Source organism: Hoplias malabaricus, chromosome 10, assembly GCF_029633855.1.
Source record: "Hoplias malabaricus isolate fHopMal1 chromosome 10, fHopMal1.hap1, whole genome shotgun sequence".
In the NCBI taxonomy this organism is placed as follows: domain Eukaryota; kingdom Metazoa; phylum Chordata; class Actinopteri; order Characiformes; family Erythrinidae; genus Hoplias; species Hoplias malabaricus.
In genome coordinates this window covers 29,128,113-29,150,868 of record NC_089809.1, presented here as the reverse complement: position 1 = coordinate 29,150,868, position 22,756 = coordinate 29,128,113, and the positions used below count along the sequence as shown (strand labels likewise).

At 36.9% G+C, this 22,756-nt stretch overlaps 1 protein-coding gene across 6 annotated transcripts; it reads left to right on the top strand.

Annotated features, from left to right (window-relative positions):
* Positions 1–6,231: 6,231 nt before the first annotated feature.
* Positions 6,232–22,336, top strand: tcea3 (transcription elongation factor A (SII), 3). Of its 6 annotated transcripts, XM_066683978.1 has the most exons (24): positions 6,232–6,433; positions 7,481–7,543; positions 7,698–7,803; positions 8,106–8,214; positions 8,550–8,693; positions 8,774–8,869; positions 10,207–10,296; positions 10,648–10,752; positions 10,899–11,012; positions 11,239–11,337; positions 12,858–12,971; positions 13,573–13,686; positions 13,812–13,877; positions 14,508–14,567; positions 14,726–14,791; positions 15,167–15,229; positions 15,329–15,391; positions 15,579–15,656; positions 16,967–17,127; positions 17,237–17,298; positions 18,469–18,618; positions 19,092–19,238; positions 19,356–19,427; positions 21,808–22,336. In XM_066683978.1, the coding sequence occupies exons 1-24, from the start codon at positions 6,365–6,367 to the stop codon at positions 21,814–21,816; spliced, it is 2,220 nt and encodes a 739-aa protein (XP_066540075.1). In that variant the 5' UTR covers positions 6,232–6,364; the 3' UTR covers positions 21,817–22,336. The 6 variants fall into 6 exon arrangements, with proteins under 6 accessions (XP_066540075.1, XP_066540076.1, XP_066540077.1 ...); XM_066683979.1 differs by lacking the exon at positions 8,774–8,869; XM_066683980.1 differs by lacking the exons at positions 13,573–13,686; positions 13,812–13,877.
* Positions 22,337–22,756: the final 420 nt, after the last annotated feature.

Here is a 22,756-nt window from a genome sequence, read left to right as displayed (position 1 = left end):
ATCCCAATGCACCCCAGCAGTAGCTAGGAGCTAATTAGAGCTGAGAGATGTGATTGGCCAAGTGCAATGAGGAAAACTTAGGGTATTAGCTTTGTTCATTGAACAGTAAATGCCTAGAGGTTAAGGCATTGCCGAATGTTTGTAGTAATAAAGTGGTTAGGTTTGTGCATGAGGAGGAAAATAGTCAGGAGACTATTGGTAGAGGAGGTGAAGAGTATGACTGGAAGTTGCTGGTGGATGTAGGTAAAAAACCCCAAAAAACAACAGGTCCCAGAGTGCTTTGTGTTAACTACACTGAGGCCAGACATGGTGTTGTAATCTGAAAGCAAATGGGTAGTTTATTTCATAGACTTAACAATTTCATTTGAGGATGCAGTGTATGAAGCCTTCAAAAGAATGAAGCTGGAGTACACTGACCTGATGGCTGAGGTGAGGGAACGCAGGTGGCAGGCGCATGTAAGACTAGTGGAAGTAGTTGTTAGGGGATTTGTAGCCAAGTCTGCTATATCCCTGCTTGTTCAGTTCGGCATCAGGGACTAAGGGCAGCTCTGAAAGAGTTTTAAGAAACGGCTGAAGGGTCCAGTCAGTGGTTATGAATAAAAAAGGGCACAGACTTGTTGGGAAAATACACTTAAAATGTGTTATGGGTACATGGAGACAGGAGAGGTGAGTGGGGTGCTGTGTTTTTGCGGCCGCTGGTGATGTATTACGTACCTTCACATGGAACTGGTGGCACTTAGCATGCATTAACAGTGCCAGTGGGGCTTGGTACAACCTTAATCACCAGGGAGGCCCTTGTGGATTTATGGTTGTGGATGGTTAAGGGTATTGTGGGGCTGTAAACTAGCTTAGAGGAGGCTGGATCTAGAATGCCAGACTTTAGTGTTGAGCCTTCCAAAGATGCCGTGGCCTTAATTCAAAGAAACACTAACAAGGAGGGGTTGCCTACCTGATGACCACTGTGAAGAGCAAATAATGCAGTGGCTAAGGAGGGTTTCTGATAAATTATCAGAAAATTAGAGCAGGTGTTTACAGTAAACTATTTTGGAAAATGTCTAACAACACAAATGACTTGTATTTCCTTATTCTATTAATTTCCACTGTCTTCATGGGTTATCTGCAGTGGTGGACTGTAATGAAGTAAATGTAATTGTATTTAAATACTTTTTTTGTGTATCTATACTTTACTGAAGTATTTCCACTTTTTACTTGAACTCCACTATATTTCAAAGTCAAATATCTTACTTTTTAATGAACCGCATAATGAAAGTCTCCTCCTTTTGTTTTATATGTGAATAAAAATGTAACGTGTCTGAACATATCTCACTGCTCTCTGTGCGACACACAGCACAGGTTTTCAATTACACTGTGTTTTTAAATGGAGTCGTCACTCTCCCAGAGGTAAATTCTTCTTAGTCTCAGGGAACAAATCATCATATGTGTAGATAACACAAAAGGAGGTAACAGACAAAAACACAACTAACAAATACAAAACAACAAATGGGAATAGTCATATTTCTAAACTCCTAAATAACAGAGAGGTTAAGAGATGCACCAGTGCATCATGGTAGGCATGATTACACTTGTTGGTGCTCTTCACCTGTTTTGTCTCCTGCGTGTGCCCACACTCTCTCTCTCTCTCTCTCTCTCTCTCTCTCTCTCACACACACACACACACACACACACACAGCTTTGTGTGAGACTCTCAATAATTTGATTTACTCAGAACATACTTACTCTGCCCTGTTATATCCATGGTCTACCAATGGCTGGATATGAGCAGTTTCTCTGAGTGCATGCTTGTTGTCTGGATGTACAGAAGCTTGGCAGTAACCTTTGCAAGGTGAGGCTATTCTGAGACACAACTCTTTAAACCACATCAGAGGTTTGAGTGGATGGTAGACACAAACAAACCCTCTCTGTTTTCTTCTCATCAGGCTTCATGTGTGGTCAGATTCTGTATGACTCTCTGCTGCCTTCTAGAGGTCATTTTTTCCAATCTGCTTAACCAGGCCTTTGTCCTCTGCTGCGGTCAAATGGTGGGTGTGGAGGTACGGCTGGTACTTGAGAGTTCTTCCTCAATCTTGATATGGTGTGTGTGTGTGTGTGTGTGTGTGAGAGAGAGAGAGAGAGAGAGAGAGCTTCAGACACATTCAGTGTTGTTTAAAATAGAGGAAATGATAAAAAACTAGCCTGTCTAGTCAGTAGAAAAATACATACTGTAGTCGTTTACATTCTCTGTGCACTACTGTGTGTCAGTTGATTCATATTTCTGCCAACACTGTACATATTAACTGTTCACTGTTTTAGGATCCCTTCCGTGTTGGAACAACTAAATTTTTACATTTAAAATTTTAAAGTTTTTACATTTAAAATTATGGCTCATGCAAATTCATATTTGAAAAATAGTTCTGATCAAGTTTACAGAACACTGCAGAACTTAACAGTTGTTGGTTCTACTGAGGAACTGGGGAGGGACCGAACCCAAAATTTGTGAAGAAACCAGTAATGTTTGGAGGACAATGTGGCATGAATTGGGGGAAGATTTCTTCAAGTTTGTCTTCAAATAGAGCCACATAGCAAGATGAATGCTAATATGAATAGCTTTCCTTCAGGCAACATACATGCCTTTTCACGTCAGCAAGGTATTTTTATGCAAGACAATGCCCCATATCACACTGAAAAATTGGTAAAGCACTGTTTTGAAACTGTTAACACTCAAATAATAAAATGGCAGCCCATAGTCCCAATCTGAACCCGATAGAGCATCTCTGGAAGGTCATTGATAGGAAAGTTATGGCTAAGAAATCCATCAGATTTGACAAACTGCTGTAAACAATGTGTATACATAGGCTTTTCTGGGAGCTCTGGTTTTCTCCAAAAATAAAACAAAATTGTGTGTGAGTGACTGGGTGTGATACTTTGGTGCCCAGTCCAAAGTATGTTCGTGCCCAATGATTCTAGGTAGGCTAAGGGTCCTCCACAAGCCTCATATATCACATATATTATTATTGTTATTACGCCTTTTTTTACCTTGATAAAATTGTTGGAACCAATGAAAAATATGAAATTATTCAGAATATTTTTGTCCTTTTAAATCCTGTCTGACAATGTATTGCATGTTTCACCAGAGAGGTGTTCAGACCAGTTTAGGGTAATAAAATAACTAAACTGGCTCCAATAAAAAAACATTACCCACATAAAAATATAGTTTAGCTTTAGTAGCTTTATATAGTTAAGCTTTAGTGAAGGGGCCTGCTTCAGCCTCCTCTACTTGTGAAATTGCTCCATAGCACTGTTGCCATTTTTAACCATCTAATGCCAAGCTCTTCTGCCCCTGCGACTGCTGAATATTTTGAAATATATTATATTTAATGATGCCCTTAAATGTGAATTTCTGGGTGGAACTTTTGTGTTGCATAGCAGCTTGGCTTCAGATTCCTCTTGTTAGCTATCTGATACCATCGATAGCAGCACAAAGGTATATGTCACAAGCCTGTGAAATTTCATTCCACCTTCAAGTCATTCCATTAGCAAGATTTTTCCCAAACTGGTAAATCATGCTTTAAAGGCTGCAATTACACTGATTTAAAAAGTAGGTTATTGTATGTGTTTCCTTGTATTAATGAGAGTGGATGCTTTAAAAATATAATCATCTACAGGTTTTTCATCATCAACCAATTTCCCTCAAAACTTTACATGTCACCAAAGCATGACTATATTTCAGACTCTTTGTGCTTGCCTAAGGTTATATTATTGAGGCAAAGTGGTTCAACAAGCACTCAATGCAGAATCAGAGAGGTTTCATGCTTCGTAGTAAGATTTCTAAATTTGAATGGCATGGGACAGTATCATATTTAAAAACATGGTTATCAAACATGGAAAATGACCATTTTAAATAGTATAATTGTCCTCTATACTATATAGTAGATATAACCCATCCTTATTACCCCACCATAAAATACATATTAGTACCTTATCTCTGATCATCAAGTTATTAAGTGTTTCAGTAAAAATGAGCATGTTGAGGTGTACCTTTAAATGTACAAAGAAGTAATAAGAGCATCTTGCTGAGAATTCACTTTCATTTTGTGGTGTGTGGCAGTCCCTAGCTTTTATTCGGAACTACAATCAAGAAGTAAAACAAAAAGTGCCTGAGACTAAACCCACACAAAGACAGACAGCTGTTTTTCAACGACTAATTTATTTCAATATATATATATATATTTTTAACCACATTAATTGATATTTTTTTACTGAACCACATTAATGGATAAGTTCTTTCTAAAAACTGCAGGAAGATTTATAATTTGTTGTGTTATAAGCTGTATGTATATTATGTATTTTTGTATCTCAGTACACCACACCAATATTAAAAAAATGGCAGATACATATGGTTTGTGGGGCGGCACGGTGGGGCAGCAGGTAGTGTTGCAGTCACACAGCTCCAGGGGCCTGGAGGTTGTGGGTTCGATTCCAGCTCCGGGTGACTGTCTGTGAGGAGTTGGTGTGTTCTCCCCGTGTCCGTGTGGGTTTCCTCCGGGTGCTCCGGTTTCCTCCCACAGTCCAAAAACACACGTTGCAGGTGGATTGGCGACTCGAAAGTGTCCGTAGGTGTGAGTGTGTGAGTGAATGTGTGTGTGTCTGTGTTGCCCTGTGAAGGACTGGCGTCCCCTCCAGGGTGTATTCCCGCCTTGCGCCCGATGATTCCAGGTAGGCTCTGGACCCCCCGCGACCCTAAATTGGATAAGCAGTTACAGATAATGGATGGATGGACATATGGTTTGTTAGAAGAGCAAAATTTTAAATTAATTGGAAAATAATTTTCCAATTAGAAATGTTTGAAAATACAACCACTTTAAACCAGTTGTGTGAGCAATGCATGTGATACTGTGCTGCTGTCTGCTGTATTTTAGATGTGGTGCATCTGTTCTGGTCATGTTCATTACTGCCATAAGAAGTATTTGTTGTGCTGGCCCACTTTAACCGCTGAGTGCATGTTCTCAAAAAAAAAAAAAAAAAAGTTCTTCCTCAAAACGATTTGTGCTGGTTCCAGTTTCTCAGTTATGTGTGAAATTTGTGTTTTCCAGATACTGTAAACTCTTTTCAAGTAAAATCAAAGGAATCTTACGATTCCACCACAGACATTTACTAGTTCCTTTTTCCCGATTAGTGATCGATTGAGCATTTCATATTGAGGACAGCATCCGTGCTGTTTTGTGACTTGTCACACCATTGACATTAATCAAAACGAGAAGAAAACACCGGTTCCAGAGCTTATAGCTAGAACCAGTAGTTCCACTGCAGTTAGGTTATTCAGTACTTTGGTAGTTTTAATTTAACCTGGTTCTTTGGTACAAATATAAAGTTGTTCTTTGGGAAACTACTTTTAATTTTACCTAAGCAATTATTATTTCACAGAAGAAATACTCAAGTACTCAAGGAATATGTAAATAATAATGATGTTGTCTAAGAGTCTCCTGAAATTCTTGAAGAAATGTGAGCTGATACTTGACACCATGCTGCCTTCTGCTGGGCAGTTGTTTAGCTCTGGACCGTAATGTATTTTAGAACATAAGGCATTTGTAGTGCAAGCATATACCACTGAACAATTCATTTCAGGCCCACAGACCAATACCATAATGAAGAGGACATTCGGTTGTGTATGAGAGAAAATCTTGATAAATATAATGGCCTTCTATTATCGAAGAGTGGTCTTAATCTAATGGAACACAAATGGACTTTAAAACTACTGTTGTACGTTTAAATGTACATTTACACTCTTTGTACCTTTAGTGACACTAATGTAGGCCCACTTCTACAGTACCTTTTTCACTGAGAGCAATTTGGTAGTCCAAGAAAAAAAAAAGTTTGTGACCTTGATGTGGCCTCTGTTCTAGACATGTTGGACGTGGGAAACCGTACTTAAAAGTTGGATTTGTTGTTTCCATGACAGTTTACATTTTTTAAAGTAAAGATTTGCTCAGGCCAGTTTGTGCTTCCTTGTTGTGGCTTGTGCTCTAGACACGTTAGAGAAAGCCTACATGAGACGTGAATTTACTGTTTGCACAATAGTGTATAGTTTGTAAAGTAAAGCTTTGCACAGTACGCCTCTGAGTGTATTCTGAAGCTTAGCGTCTGATACTGTAGCTATTCTTGGTCTCTGGACAGAGTCCAGGGCATTTTGATTGACAGGCTGTGTGGCTCGAGCCCCGCCCCTCGGCCTGACAGACGGTGCAGGAGCAAGTTCAAGCTGAAAACAAAACTTCTTATATTTCACGTGTTTTGAAAGTTTTCTTTTCATGCTGCAAAGTCCTAAGTGTCCATTCGACCTTGTACTGAAAGCGTGACCCATGCGCACACGATGACCCGCGAGGAGGAGCTCGTGCGGATTGCTAAAAAGCTAGACAAGATGGTGTCTAGAAATAACATGGTGAGGAATGGATTTAGACTCTTCGTAGCGTTTGTTTACGTTTCTCTCTCGGATTCCACGTTTCTTGTGTGTATGGGTGTTGGTACTTCTGTGCTGTGTTGACTCGTGGCTCTCTCTTGTTTGTTTTCACTGTGAGAAAGTAGTTTGTCTTCGTCGTGTTGCTGAATGGTAGTGTTATTATGAGCGAGTGGCGACGCGCAAATGTTCAACAGGTGTCCGAGAGCAGTGAACAGTGCAGATGTTGCTGCACTTTCTGACTCAACGTAAACACGCGGAAAGCTGTAACTGCAGCATAACTGCATTTATTACAGTGTTATTACGTATTCATCAGTACTTTGGCGCGTATGTTTTTGTTGAACATTTTTGCACGTTTCCTGATTGCGCCAGAATGACAGAAGTTCGTATTAATTACAGTGAATAATAGTAACTCGTTAATTTAAAACAGTTATATTTACGTTTAGATATGATATAAATTGTTAAGCTTATCCTAACCTTGTGCATTTATAGTTTATTTTTTACATAGTAATTTTTTATATAAAAGGACATTTAGTGGTCGTGGGTCATAAAAAATGTATTCATGATCAGAAAGTGAGACTTCTATTGTTTGTTTGTTTGTTTGTTTTTTATCAGTAATCAATAATGTGTTTATATTAAAATAACTTAAAGTTCCACATGTCCAAAAGTATGTGTAGAACTCCCAACAACTCCAGTTCCCGTGCATAGGTGTAACTAGATTTTCACTAAAGTTTTATGTTATTTAGTACTTTAGTAGCTCGCTTTTGCCGTTTTACATTTGCACTAGTAGTTCTAATATTACTAATATTACTGGAGAAATATTAATGATTCAGAACTCCATCATCCAACATCAGTACTTCACTAAACTTTTTGTTAGTAAACATAAACAAGACTTCACAGCAGTATTGCAGCAAAAGTAGACTTCCTGTAGACACCCCTGATTCATGAAGAAACAGTGAGCAAGTCAATTGGCCATGTAGTTGGTGTAATGATATGTGTTATAATGTGTATATATGTGTTTTATCCATGCAGGAAGGTGCAGTTGATTTGTTGAAGGAGCTGAAAAATTTCAACATGACCCTTAAATTACTTCAGGTAAGGTTAGTCAAGCTATAGCTGTTCAGATCAGGAAATGTTAAAAATCAGATAATCATCTGACAAAATGAAAATGAATGATCGTGTTTTGTTATTTTATGGAAATTATTCCATTAAGATTTACTGTCTGGCTATGTCCTGAATGTTTACACAGGACACAAGGATTGGGATGTCTGTCAATGGCATACGGAAGCATTGCACAGATGAAGATGTAGTATCCCTTGCAAAGATTCTCATCAAAAACTGGAAGAGACTCTTGGGTATGGTGTCTGCAGCTATGTTTGGTTCATTGTTGTCTTTGTAAATAGTAATCATTGGCCCAAAAAATGTCCAAAAATGTCAGCTTTAAAGAAGTAGAAAAAACATAACTTCAGATGTTAGCTAATCTAAAGGAGACTGTTTAACCTTAATAAATTTTCACCACTCTTGATGAAAATGTAACAAATTGCAAATATCTTGTGTGTTGAAATGGTGCAGATGAATTTAAGTAATATGGGAAAATGGAGATACATGTTGTTGGTTATGAGAAATGAATAAAATTTGTCTTTTACATCTCTGCTAGAATCTAGCCATCCTCACAAGGATGAAAGGCCAGATGAGTTAAAGAATGGGAGTGATAGCAGTAAACAAACAGAGTCATCTGGTGGGCCTTCTCCTGACAGAGAGTCAAGGTGAGTCTAGAGTAGAACATAAAGCATGTTGGTGATTTTACAAGAAAGTAAAACTATCATTCTCCTCAGAAAGGTAAGACTGTGATATGTACAGCACTGTGTAAAAGCCTTAGGCCAAAGGCATTTAAGACCTAAGGACAGTATATATAACTGTCTTTCTTGGCTTTGTCTACTTTTGCTCTATCTACTGTTTTAAAGTGAGAAATAGTTGCTTTTAAATGTCATTTCCTCAGGCACTTGATTTTTCTGCAGTACTATAGTTCACACCAATAGATCACAAACAGAAAAAAATATGTATGCATATATTGCCAAATCTAATCTCTTTGTTCTATCAGCCCAAAACCTGTTCCAGACTCTCATAAGAAGCTTACTGACAAACATGGAAAAGACAAAAAAGAGGCAGAGTTAAAGAAAGAAAGGCAAGAAAGTGACCACAAAAAGGAGAAACACTCAATTAATCATGCAAAAGAGAAGGATAGGTGAGACATCTCTCATTTCTGTGTAGCTCTTAATAAAGTAAAAAGGACTGAAAAGAATTAAGAGTTCTTATGTTCTTTAGGAAGGATGTTTTCAACTCCAGGGTCTTTTCTCATTCTTCACCACCACATCATACTCCTCATCCTAAGTGTTCACCTGTGGAAGTAAAGAAGGAGAGGTTAGGGTTGTGGAATGTGTTCAACATTTAGCATGACATCACTTTGGTTCCACTGCATCATTTCTAAGTTCTTAAACACAAAACAGCTGAATGAAATTTACATTTATATAAATGTCTAACAGTAACTAAGCAACTGAACTTTATTCATACACAGTGCAGTGGTGGTGCTCTTTTTAATCGCACAGTGACCTTTTGGAATTTTTTAATTCAGTGCTTTCCATACCAGTCCTCAGAGACCCTCAGTAGGTGTGTATTGTCTCTCTTTCCTGATATGATGAAATTTGGAATCAAGCAAAACAATTTGGACAATCTTGAGGTCCCTCAGGACTGCTTTGAGAAATTCTGGTGAATATAATATTAATATTAACTTGGTCTTGCAACATTAGAGGTGTAAAAATGCATCAGGCTTTTGAAGGCAGTTTTTGGTACCTATTCCAAGACATAATCTCCCAGAACTCTGATAGAGATTTATTATCTTTATACTGTCTTATATTTTTTGCAAAGAGAGTTCCTCCAGTCACATTTGTTTGTTTTTTTTATTTCTTATTTCTTAGCGCAATCTGGCTTGTAACTCACATAAACACATTTCATTCACTCACTTATGATTAGCAGGCTAAACACTCTCCACAATGGGGTGCTGATTAGGAGTCAAAAGGATAGTGTTGCATTAGAAACCCTGTGGCCTTATTTAAGATCATTCTTTGCCATATCAATATCTAAATAAATCAGTCGTTGTGAAATTTGTGATTTCATGATGTGTTGAAGAGAGGCATGTTGGAGCAACATGCAGTGTCGCTGTCGCACAGTTTCAGGGTCCTGGGGTTGTGGATTCAAGCCCTGCTCCAGTAGATTGTCTATGAGGAGTTTGGTGTGTTCTCCTCGTGTCTGTATGGGATTCTTCTAGGTGCTTTGTTTTTCTCCCATGGTCCAAAAACACTTGTTGGTAGGTGAATTGGCTTCTCAAAAGAGCCCATAGGTATGAGTGTGTGTTTCCCTGTGATGGACTGACGCCCCCTCCAATGTGTGTTCCTGTCTTCCACCCAGTGATTCCGGGTAGGCTCCGGACCCACTGTGACCATTAAGTGGATAAGCGGTTAAGACAATAAACAAATGAGTGAATGATGTGTTGAATTTGGTCTGAGATTAACACCCGTGTGCAATCTGTGACTGACCTGATGTAATATTTTAGATATGCCTTTACTCATGCATGACTTTTCTTGCACTCACTTTCTAAATAGCTTGAGTGTATTGCCCCTGGCCTCTCAGAATACAGCATGATGTTGCATGCCAACAACTGTGTAAGTGGGTTGTAAATGAATGCTTGCAATTTTGTTTAGGAGAGATGTTCCCGTTGATTTTTTCCCACCTCCACCTCCGCTCCATTTTGTTCATCCAAGGCGTCCATCTACAGAAGTAAAGAAGGAGAGGTTAGATCTTCTTTACAGTTCGCATGCAAAATATTTTGAAAATATGCATGCACAAAAGTTATATAAGTTAGAAATTTTACATTATCTAAAGGAAATGCTTAATTTTATGTGGTTAAATATTTGCTTTTTATAAAAAATGAATACATTTTTGTTACTGCTGTATATTCATAGTATTAGATTTAGGTTTTAGGTGTTAATGTCCTTATTGAATAAAAAATTAGTGGAATAATTATATTATATTGAGAAGTCTTGCAAAGAGCTGATGATCTGTTTTAGTTATTGACCCAGGTATTTTCAGACTTTGCCACCATGTTTGTTTTTGAGCTTCTCAAAACAAATTGAATTATCCAGGAAAGATGTTGCTGAGCCTCCAAGTTGTCCTTATCCTCTCAATCTTCACAATCCTCTTCCTCATCATATTCGTATTCCTAAAAAGACTGATGTGAAGAAAGACAGGTTAGCATCAGTGCTTTTGTGTGATAAAGTGCATGACTGTACTTTGAATAAAATAATAATAATAATTTAAAATTACAAAGACATTAAAAATAGAAGAATACACCTGATGGATTGATTTTTAAGGATTTTGTATATATTTTCAATAGAGATGCACAAGAAACACTGCCCGTTACTTCCTCTCAGCATTCACACTCTCATCGTTCCTCACCTCCTCCTCCCCCTCTTCCTAAGCATCCTTCTCTAGAGGTTCCAAAAGAGAGGTCAGCATGTGTTGCTTTCATAATGTGTTGAACTATTACAGTAATCATGTGGTTAAACGTTTTTACCATGATGCTCATCCTCAACCTGCATTTATACATTGTACCTTTAGAAGAAAATGCTAGTTTTTGCTGGCCACTTACGTTGCAAGTTATATTATAAGACATAAAATATATTTATTTCTTCATCAGTGAACAAGAGAACCAACCTCTTTCTTTTCCCACTTAGGAAAAAGGCCCCAGATCCTAATGCCCCATTTCCACCTTTGCCTTTTCATCTGCATCCTGCTCCACAGAAACAATCAGCGTTAGAGATGAAGAAAGAGAGGTCTTGTTTGAAATGCATTATTTGCTAGCATGTAACAGTTACTGGTAGTTAAGAGGTGCTCACAGTAACCATTTGGCACTTTATCTTAATCATTTTTCCTAATGTCTGCATGTTTTGAAATATAGAGTATGTGAACGTTAAAAGTGAGAGGGAATAACCTTTCCCACCTTGTCAGTTATTATTTGTTTCCTTGTTAAATCATCATTTCCTATTGGTTACACCAGGAATCACTGCTAATTTACAGCAGTGGTTCTTTGATAGTCAGTGCCCTTTTCACATTTTATAGTGCTGCCACCACCATGCTTCTCTATATTTGAAATGCTTGACAACTACCTTCCAACTTTTTATCACCCCACCCCTCCTCGTTGGGTTAATGTTGCCACCACAAACTCAATTGTTTAACTTTAGATTTTGAATTCCAGTGTGCTCAAAAGGCCTGTAGTACTCAGGTCCTGGGCTGACTGGCTGATCTACTGAATCAACATTCTCATTAAATGTTCATAAATTTTCTATGGCTACTTTTGGCAATCATATGTAATATCAAATATACTTTCCATTTGATGCAGTAATAGTACTGGACAAAGTGGATTATGTCTCATCACTTAATACTGCAATGCAAGACTCATGAAAGATAATGTAATCACCAATATTAATAATTTTTCTTACTGTAGTCAGTCACATTTTCAGCATTGTGTCAAAAGCTACAGTGTTAGTAACACTATTCTGCACATTATGTAAACAATGGACAGATGACTTGGCCATGCCCCAAGAGGTCAAGGATTCAGTCTCAGCTGATAATGTTCTGTTTTTTCATGGATGACCTTGAAAGTGTAAAAGCAGAGTGTGATTTTGTGACCTGGATTTGTAAACAATTCATTTGAGGAACATTTCTGTATATTTACATGCAGCTTAGGTCCTGTCTTTGTTTCATCCCTCGACAGAACACAATTAGTGTGATTCTTTAAACCCAAACACTGAAAAAAGCTAATTAAAACAGTCAGGCTCACTGCTGCTAACAGCATGGTAAACATTTGAACCAGCCATAACTTTTAGATTACCCAATTTGTCTACACCAATTTCCACTTTATCACCTCCATTGACCAAATAGATACACTTTGTAGCTGTACAATTACAGATTGTAGTCCATCTGTTGCTGTTTAACCTTGTTAACCACCTTTCATCCTGTTCTTCAATGGTCAGGCTCACAAACAAATGGATGAATCCTTGGGTGAAGGATTATTCTCAGCACAGTGTAAACTTTTAATGTTTTGGCTTATAGGTGTATATGTAATATGTTAGTTTTAAGTTGTTTTATTTGATAATACTTTACAAAATTAATTTTTTGCTTCAGTGCTAAACTGTATGTGGCATGCTGTGATTGGAGATTTATATTAGTGGTATAACACTACAGATGCAGTTATAAGGTAGTTGAATGAGTAACATACCAAAAAGCCAATAACTGTTTCAGTTAAGGCTATATAACTGATCCATTTTTTAGTAAGTCATTGTTTGTTGTTCAGAAAGGAGACAGTGGATCCTGATGCTCCTATTCCTCCTCTTCCTCTTCACCTTCATCCTCCCCCTCCTACAAAACGCCCATTAACAGACATGAAGAAAGACAAAGAAATAGAAAGGTCAGGACTAGATATATTTTTGTTTTTTATTTGTTTATTTTCTTTGATCTAAAACGCTTACTAGCTTTATGTACGGTTCTGTGCAAAATTCAGATACAACTATTCTTTCTTTGCAAGTTCTGCCTTCCTGCTTCAGGAACTAGTGAATCATTTTCATGATATTTTTCTGAGAAATTTGGATATTTGATTAGATTAGCACTTAAGTGAAATCAACAGGAAACCTTGGGTTTAAGAAACGATTAAAAATAGTAGAGGAGTCTAAACGACCAAAATGGTCACCATCAGAAAAACATTACATTAAAGTACTTCTTTGAGACCTAGGAGAAATATAAATAGCACACATACTTTGGAAATGGATCAAATCTTAGTTATTCCCACAGTACTGCACACGTGGTGCATTTTATTTTATCGTTTCTCTGTTCAGATTGTTTTTGTCCTTTTGTTGCTTTGCTAAAATGTGAGTGGTGGGAAAACACATTTGTAGTGTTAAATGTGTAGTGTGGCAGATTCTGTTATTCATGTTACATACCTAGCAGCATGGCACAGGGATTATGAAAGTACTGACTGTATGTTCAATAGTTAAATGTATGTTGTTGTTTAGAAAAGGGACTGTGGATCCTGATGCTCCCATTCCTCCTCTTCCTCTTCAATTTCATCCCCCCACGCCTACAAAACGCCCCTTATTAGATGTGAAGAAAGACAAAGAAAAAGAAAGGTCTGCCCCCAGCATGGTGTCTTGTTTATTTGTGTTGTGTAGTTTTGTTATTCAAAGAAACTGGTTAAGATTTGAAGTGTTTTTAAATATTAAACTAATAGATATATTTCTTTTAATAACACCAGTAGGAAAGACACACCAGCTTCAAAACAAACAACACAGCAGAGGCCACCTGAACACAGGAAAGACAGGTCTGCTGCATGTAATGCATTAACATGTTTTCTGGACTGACTGGACTCCTATTTACCATAGTGCTCCTGCACAGTTGGAGGCTTGAGATTAAGCATTGTGTTTTAGTATGCTGAAGCTCATCAGCCATGAGAGTATAAGTGTGGTAAGGTACTGATGTTAGAATTACTAACGCCACTCCAGCTCATCTCAGAGTTGTCAGATGTTGCTTCATCACTTCAGAGAACACAGTTTGACTGATCCACAGCCCAATGCTGGTGGGCTTTGTTCCCCTCTACTTGAGCTAGGTGACCTTAAGCTAATGTGCAGCTGCTATTTTTTTTTTAGTTATTCTGTGCTGATTATATGACCTGGATCTACACAGTTGAATGTCTGGGTCCACATTTGTGTGTTTTAAATAGTTTATTTCACTAATGTAAGGGGCATCTATACATGTTTGGACACATATAATGTATCCAGTAAATCTTTACATTCACTGTCAGATTTTGTGCAATTTGCACCAGCAGGAATGATAAAAGTCCTTTAAAAGGAGCTCTTTCTTTAAGTTTCAACTTACTCAAGAAAGAGAGTGTTATAACCTGCAATGTTGAGATTTTATGCTGGAGGTGAAGTAATGCAATTTTTTTTTTCAGCAGAGATTTGGGGAACAGTAAGACACACAAAAGGCCATCTACAGAAATGAAGAAAGAAAGGTTGGCATAGATGTTTGTCACTATGAATGAAAGACAGAGGGCAGCATCAGTGCATGCTAGTAATAATATCACATAATAGCTCACGCCTTTTAAACATGTTCATAAGGAATTTTCATTATAAAGATGTTTTGTAATTTCTTCCCATGTACTCTTTCCAGAAAAGATTCCACAGATTTCAAACAACAGCCTGCTAAAAAGACCCTGCACGATGGCAAGAGAGAGAGGTACAAACCAAAATGTTTAGCAGAGATTAAATAACCAAACAAGTCAACATATCAAACAAGTGTCTGATGATATATAATGTAAACACTGCTGAGGTTTTAAAGCATACCTTTCAATTCTCAGTCCCTAAAACCTTAACCCTCATCTGAAAAATAGGACAACAGGCCTTATTTGTCCATCTAATAAGACTGCAGTTACAGTCTGGACTGTTTTTATGCACAATATAGGAGAGCCAGTCAGAACAGACATCACAATACAAGAATGTACAGGCCTTTTATATAATATTTTGTGACTACTCTAGTAACAGGTCAAGAATCTATTCATCTAGAATGTATTTTAGGTTCATATATCTGGCGTTATTCTCTTTTTTATTGCAGGAAAGACTCCACTGATTCTAAGTCTGGTCAAGGACAACAGACAAGTGACTCTAAATTTCAAAGGTATAAGGTCTTATAGTCTCATTTCACAAATTCTTGCCAAACGTTTGCTAATTTTTCCACCCTTTAGAGGAGAAATATTTTCTTACCCTTTTCCTTTAGGAGGGACTCAACAAACTTAAAAACTTCCAACTCACCACCAGCTAGAAAGCTCTCAGCAGAAAGGCAAGGACAGTTACTCACCTTTATCGCTTTAGTTACTTTACTGTGATCTCTAACACTAATACAGAGACATCTAACCTCAGAGAGTTCATATATACATAATTTATGTCAGATTCAATAGGATGATAATTAATTAACAAAGAACAGTAATGAATAATAAAGGGCTGCTTTATGCTTTTGTGTTTTCCAGAAGGGAGTCTCATGGCACTAAATCAAATCACTCAGGAGTGTTACAGAGAAAGATGTCCACAGACAGCAATGATGGACGGTACTGTTATTATCTATTCACATTATTCCAGGCTTAATTCCTCTTTGGCCTTCATTCCTTTTTAAAATCTCCCACTTGATGAGAGGCAGTTTACTGCAGTGAGTGCTGCTAGTGGTTGGTTGCAGCTTAAGCCTTTTTTCAGAAATGTTTTTTTTTTTTTTTAAATAGGTGTAAGATGCTTTTCTGACCAGTGTCTGTGACCCTTGTGGGACCACACACTTCCCACTTTTTAGTCCATTCTACTCATTGAACTTAACTCAGAAAACTTGTGTTTTCTGTACCTAGTCACAGACTTGACTCAGGCATGTAAGATCAGAAAAAATATGATAATTGCAGTGCTTAGGAACAGCAGGACAGACTTGGAAATGGCTGTTTTACATGCACATCCACTGTGTATGTGAATTGGCTTTGGTTCCATTCTTTCTGGTGGACAATAAATCCAAAAAGAAATTATTGCATAAGGCTGAACATAGGTATGAAGTGATGTCTGATTTTTCACTTCACATCTCAATCATTTCTGATTTTTCTGATCACCCAACAATCATTTCAGCAGATTACTACATTTCTGTGTGGCAAACTAGAAGGAGTGTACTAGACTAGATTTCAGGTACAGAGTTTGATTTAATAGGTTACCATGTAAACTGGCGGTAAACATGTTTTGGCCTGGAGGATCAATCAATTTTAGGCGGAAATTAAGGTTTAAAGAGTTCAATTTTTAAATCATATGATGTCTTATTTTCATAAAAATCCCAGCTGGTTCCATTTTATTTTTGTATTTACATTTGCAGAATTTCACAGGTCCTTTTCAAGCTTTGACATGGTTTAATTAGGGAAATGGAACCTAATAAGGCAGAGCTTGTGAACTGGCAATCTGTCACACTGAATCCAGGATTCAAATCTGAATTTAGGAAGAATGTGCTGGCAACAGAAAAAGCATAGAGCTTAATTTATGAACAATGATCTAAATAAATTGCAATTACATCATTAGGAAACGTTAGGAAAATCCCCAAATATTAATATGAACCAACACAGTGTCTAAGTGTTAGCCCTGCCAGCAGTTTATGCCCCAGAGGTATAGAGGTTTTGGTCAAATGGAACTGTTTGTAATGAATAATTAATCTTTTTTTTTCTTTTATAATAAACAATGAGTCATTATACTGCTCAGACAGGATTTCCAAAATTGAGAAAGGTACAGTTAAGTTAGTCAGCCAGCCACTAAATACTCCACAAATACTGCCTGTAACATTATATCACAGATGCACAGCAAAATAAATGAAAATAAGTCTAGTGTTTTCTTTTTTACTGAACAGCAAAAGTAAACCTGAGACCCCAAGGACACCCACCACACCCACCAGCCCAATGTCCCCCTCCTTCAGCTCTGGTGCTGGACCCCTCTCCCCTCGCTTACTCACTGGAGACTCCATCAGAGACAAATGCATTGAAATGCTGTCAGCTGCATTACGCACAGATGGTGGGTAACAACAGGATAAAACACATACTCAAACCCAGTGAGCTAATTTTGCTAATATGATTTTCACTGAATATTTACAATTGCATGAAATCCTCTACTTTGTTTCTAGATGACTACAAAGATTATGGGGCGAACTGTGATGCCATGGGAGCTGAAATTGAGGATCATATCCTTTTTATGTTATATAATGACATTCTGATATACCTTAGTTATTTATATTAATGTTATAATCTCTTTATCACCACTTTCACATTCACACCATAAATAACTATTTGCTTTATATATGTTTATATTTCTAAGACCATTAAACACAGAGACCACATTATGTGAATGTTTCTTAATAAATGTATAAAGAAATTACTTAAAGGAGCACTATGCAATTTATTTATGACCAGACGGAGTAGAATGAAAGCAAATACTTGCAATGCATTTGAAATATAAGGACAGCTTAGAGCTCAGCAAGACCATAAGAGGGATGTTAGCTAAGAAGTAATTTAATTTTCTTTTTAACAGGTAAGTAAGTAATAAAATAAATGAAAATACAGGCATGTATGTATAGATTAATCGTGTAAAGTCTGTGGTTTGTGTGTTTTAAATGACAAGTGAAGAATAAGGGTTGTGTTTTAAAAACTAACTTCAGTCTTGAAAGTGGAATAGAAAGTTTAAATAAGAAGCTAGTGAATATTGCCAATATTAGCCTCGTAAACGTACCCATTTAAATTGGAGCTAAACATTTGAATGCAGAAATTGTGAATAAGAAGCAAATGTATGCCCCATAAAATTATGTTTATGGCAGAAATGAATGATCTCTAAGGAACATATCGTCTGCTTCTAGTAGTAGCATGTAAATAGAAAAATCAAAATGTCAGGGAAATTAAAAAAAAAAAACCAAAACAAAAGAAAAACAGCAGTAGCTTGTTTACATTTTTGCCTTTGCTAGGTAGATAGGTAGATAGATATTTTAGTGAAATGATGTACACTGTTCTGTGTAAATAGGTGATTATGGCACATTTTTTTAGCTATGAAGATTCATGTTCTTAAACTCATACTGTGCCCACGTGTAGGTTCAGTGTCCTCATCCTCGCAATTTATGTGAGCTTTATGTCTGGGGAAAAAGGGGAAAGAGGCATTCCATTGCTTTGAATTAGTCTGTGGTAGCCACTTCTGTCAGTATAACAGGTATAAATTAAATTAAAATGTTCCCTTTATTTTTATTGATATATCGCAACAAAATATGTTGTTTCTGTATCACGGTACATTGCTTATAATTTTTTCTAGTGAATTTCTGCAACTACAAAATATTGGTTTGCCACCTTAACTGCCCATTTCTCCTTAAATATCTACCAGGAAATTAAAGCTACAGATATGAAATATAAAAACCGAGTACGTAGCCGCATCAGCAACCTGAAAGATCCTAAGAATCCCAACTTGCGCAAGAATGTTCTAGGTGGAGCTATTGAGTTGACTCGCATAGCGACCATGACTGCGGAGGTACAGAACCTAATTAGGTCCCATATTACACAACAGAACACTTTGTGGGTTTGCAGTTTTATATAAAAGCATATTTACATATTTATGTACTCAAACATTGTCAAATTAAGACACAGATATTAAAAACAGCCCATTTACATCCTGGCTATGCAGTTTCTAAACTAGAGACTGTAAGTATGTGGGCCCATATATTTAAGTTATAATTTTGGGTAAAAAACAAAGGCAGAGACCACAATTTTGTTTTTCAATTTCAAGGTAAACACATTCTATAGACCATATAGTACCCTTTAGACAAGATAAGTACATACAAATCAGAAAACTTGCTTGATTGAGTGTTAGTATGTGGAACTCAATGGATGTGAACTTACTGAAAACCCCTTGGTCTTCTTTACCCTTCAGATGTAGTAAACACAAAACGATTGCAGCAATAAAGTGCTTTTAGGCTAATCTCTGTCATATACTTTGGTAATTAGGAGATGGCAAGTGATGAGCTGAAGCAGCTAAGAAATGTTATGACCCAAGAGGCAATCCGGGAGCACCAAATGGCCAAGACTGGGGGCACCACTACTGACCTGCTGCAGTGTGGCAAATGCAAGAAAAAGAACTGTACTTACAACCAGGTAGGACTTGAATTTGCATAAAAACAATATCAGGTTGTAGTAGTAGTTCAACCTGAATATTTATTATATTATTCTATTACAAATATGAAATATCTCAATCAATTTTGTTTTGGACAGGTTCAGACTCGCAGTGCTGATGAGCCTATGACCACATTTGTGCTGTGCAATGAGTGTGGGAACCGCTGGAAGGTATCTTTTGTTTGTAGACACTGTAGACTTTAAATCTTGGTATGATGTACAATCACATAATATATACAGTTGGAAAACTAATGACTACTTTTCCAGACTGTATGTAGTGTGCATACCTAATTCTTTAAAATTCATATTACAAATAGGAAAGTAGAAAACCAATAGGAAACCTCAGCCAGTCTGTTAAGGTTTTCAAAATTTGACTTTCCTTGTTTTTTGCAAGACAAGCCAACAAATTCTTCCAATTATTAAAAAAAATTAAGAAAGATCAAATGGGAAGAACCAAGAAGGAATTAAAAACAAAGATCAAAACAGTGTAAAACAAACAAATTTCCAGTCATTTAAAGTGGGGATATAAAAGAAGCAATTAGGAAAATCAAAAGCATAGAGCAAACCAAGAGGGGGAAAAAAAAAAAAAAAAAATCAACAATCTCTAGGAAGAATCCCCCCGGTCAGTTAATAGACTTATACCTTTCTCTTAAAAATTTGAAATGTGGGAAAAGGCTTCATGGAAAATGAAAAGCTGTTCCAGATTTTAAGCATGGCAAATAACCTTTGAACTTGAACCGGCAGTATGGAATGTTTAGATACAGTTTGTTTGAGGAGTGCACTGATTGAGAGGGGCATTGAAGGTTAAGCAGGTCAGATATATATCTAGGCGCCATACCATGTAGGGGAGGGGTAATTCAAATTCATTAAAGTCCAGTTTGAGAAAAGGTCCAGAACATATCTATAACTTGCATTATAATCAGTGCCATATGCTGTACATTAAAATTGCCTTAAATTATAGCATAATTTTATGAAGTTAACAACTAAATGTCAAATCAAATTACAATTTCACTTACATTTCAATATATTTTAACAACATCTATTAATAATCAAAAATAACAAATACTTTAATGGTGCTTTTCCATCGCATTATCACTTTTTCACTGGCAGGGCTCCCTCACGAAATGGAGCCAGTGACACTGTCTCACGACGGTGGTAAAGTTAGGTGCTATTTACTCATCGTGTATTTGCGTGTTGTTTTTTTTTATTTATTTATTTTTTTTTTGGACTGAACATGCCCCAGTTCTCACTGTTGTTGCACGTTCAGCTTTCACTGGCAATTTTCATCTGCCCTTGACCCAAGGAGCATATAAAAACCTCTTCAAAACACCTCAAAGTACAGTTACGAGCTGCCGTTGTGAGTCTGATAAAAATAAATATGAAAGCTGCTGTAACTTAAGAGATTTAACAAGCGACTGGACTTGAATGAGCTCTGCATTTTGTGGTGATTGACATGTCTCTCTGGCCAATCAGCACTCTGCAGGATGTACATGTCTCCATTTACCTGGTTCCAGGGGTCAGGTACCAGATTTGGCCAGTGGAAAGGCAAAAGAGTCATGTAGGATCCATACAATGGAAAAGTGCCATAAATAAAATGTCCTTTTCTTGTTTCAAGTAAAAATACAAATAAAACAGTAATTTTGAAAAAATTGCACATTTTAAGTGTGGTTGGTGTGATACAGTGGTAACACCATTAGCTCGTGTGAGAGACCTGGGTTCATTTCCAGGTCTTGGCAACCAGTCTGTGCTACACCAATAAGAGTACTTGGGCAAGACTCCTAACACTGCATTGGCCTACCTATAATACCAGTAAGCTTGTAAGTTGCTTTTAATAAGAGTGTCTGCCAAATGCCATAAGAAAAAAGTTATGACATTTGTAGTTTCAGCAATCTGATTGGCAGTTTTTGCTGAAGGGTGGGACTTTATCCATTAATAGCAAGCTGATTGGCTCAAGGAAATGACTTTATCAGTAAACAGAATCCATGCTCGCATTACTAGAATTTCAACCAGGAATTGTTCCCTTCTCGTTAAAGATTCTGGTTTTACCTCACACAACACTGTCATCCCGAAAGTGTCCCAAAAGATTTTTTTCATGTCCCTTGGACTATTTTTACTGGTGCCAAGACCAGTGTCTGGAGCCCTGCCCTGTGTGTGTCACTCATTCGAGTCACAGTGCTCCTCATAATGTACAGTTCTGATTGGATGAGTAGCCTCACATGTGATATGCAGAAACACATGCGATTAATCTGGCAATTTCCTGGATCGCTAAAACTGAATCATAATGACTAGAAGAGTCACACCACTTAAAACAAACACTCTGTTCAAAATTAAACAGCTCTTAATAGTTTAGCAGTTACAGGTCCATGTTCAGATAGGACAGTGTCTGGGTCTGCTTATTCGTGAGCCCTGATATAGGGTCTTAAATACCAATATAGAATTTCATTGGTAACCAGTTCAGGAAGGACAATATAGGAGTAGTCAGATAAACTGCATTTCTTATATGTACCCTTTAAATGTTTCACCACTTACTTAATCTCTGCTCTCTTTTCAGTTTTGTTGACATCCAGTTCAGAGCTTCGCTACACTCGTCGCATGGTCATTCTCAATTTTTCAACCTGGATCATGGAGTAGAAAGTAGTGTGTGATTTAACAAAGCCAAATGACCGTTAGGGTCTGACAAGTTGTTGTTTTCTAATTACTTTATCTGATTAATTATGCTTTCAGTACAGGAGTTTAAAAACAGCGATGAATGATAAAATATTTTACATTTAATTTTATATCATGTAAAGAAATAATACAGTTTATAAATGATTGTTCTAAATATGAAATTTTCCATCATTTCAATAATTTTGTATTTTTTTTCTTGATGAACTTCCTGTACTATTTCCGTTTTTTTTTTCTTTTTCTTTTTTTTTTACTTTTAGGCAAATGCATGAGCTGAAGTGAAAACTGAAATTAAACTTAATTTATGTTGTTTGTAATTCTGATGTAGGATTCCGTATTGTGCTTCCCAGAGTGTTCATCATATCACATCACAACTTTACATTGTATATGGACACTAATTACAAAAAAGCTCCATAAATGTTAATCAATAAAAAAACTAAATTTATGGTGGCATGTAATTTTTATATGTAAGGGGTGGGGGCATATTTCATTTAGAGTCTATAGATAATAATATAAGGATAATTAATCCAAATACCTTTATTTGCATAATAAGGTAGTTTATTTTTATTTGTTTGTTTGTTTTTAGAATGTGCAACTCCCATGAGATAAGTGTTTGCATGTAATTAAGCCCCTAGATGTCAGTATCATGAGTGTTTATTAACTTGAAGGAGAGTCATATATGAAAACAACTGAAGTGCCTTCTGTAGGATATTTACTGTACTTAGTCATAAAATGTCCAGGGTGTGCGATCACAATTTAAGGAAACAGTAAAGGTTAAAACACTGCTGCCTCTCATAGCATTGCTGACACAGTGTTCTCTTTGAGAAGTGCCCAGT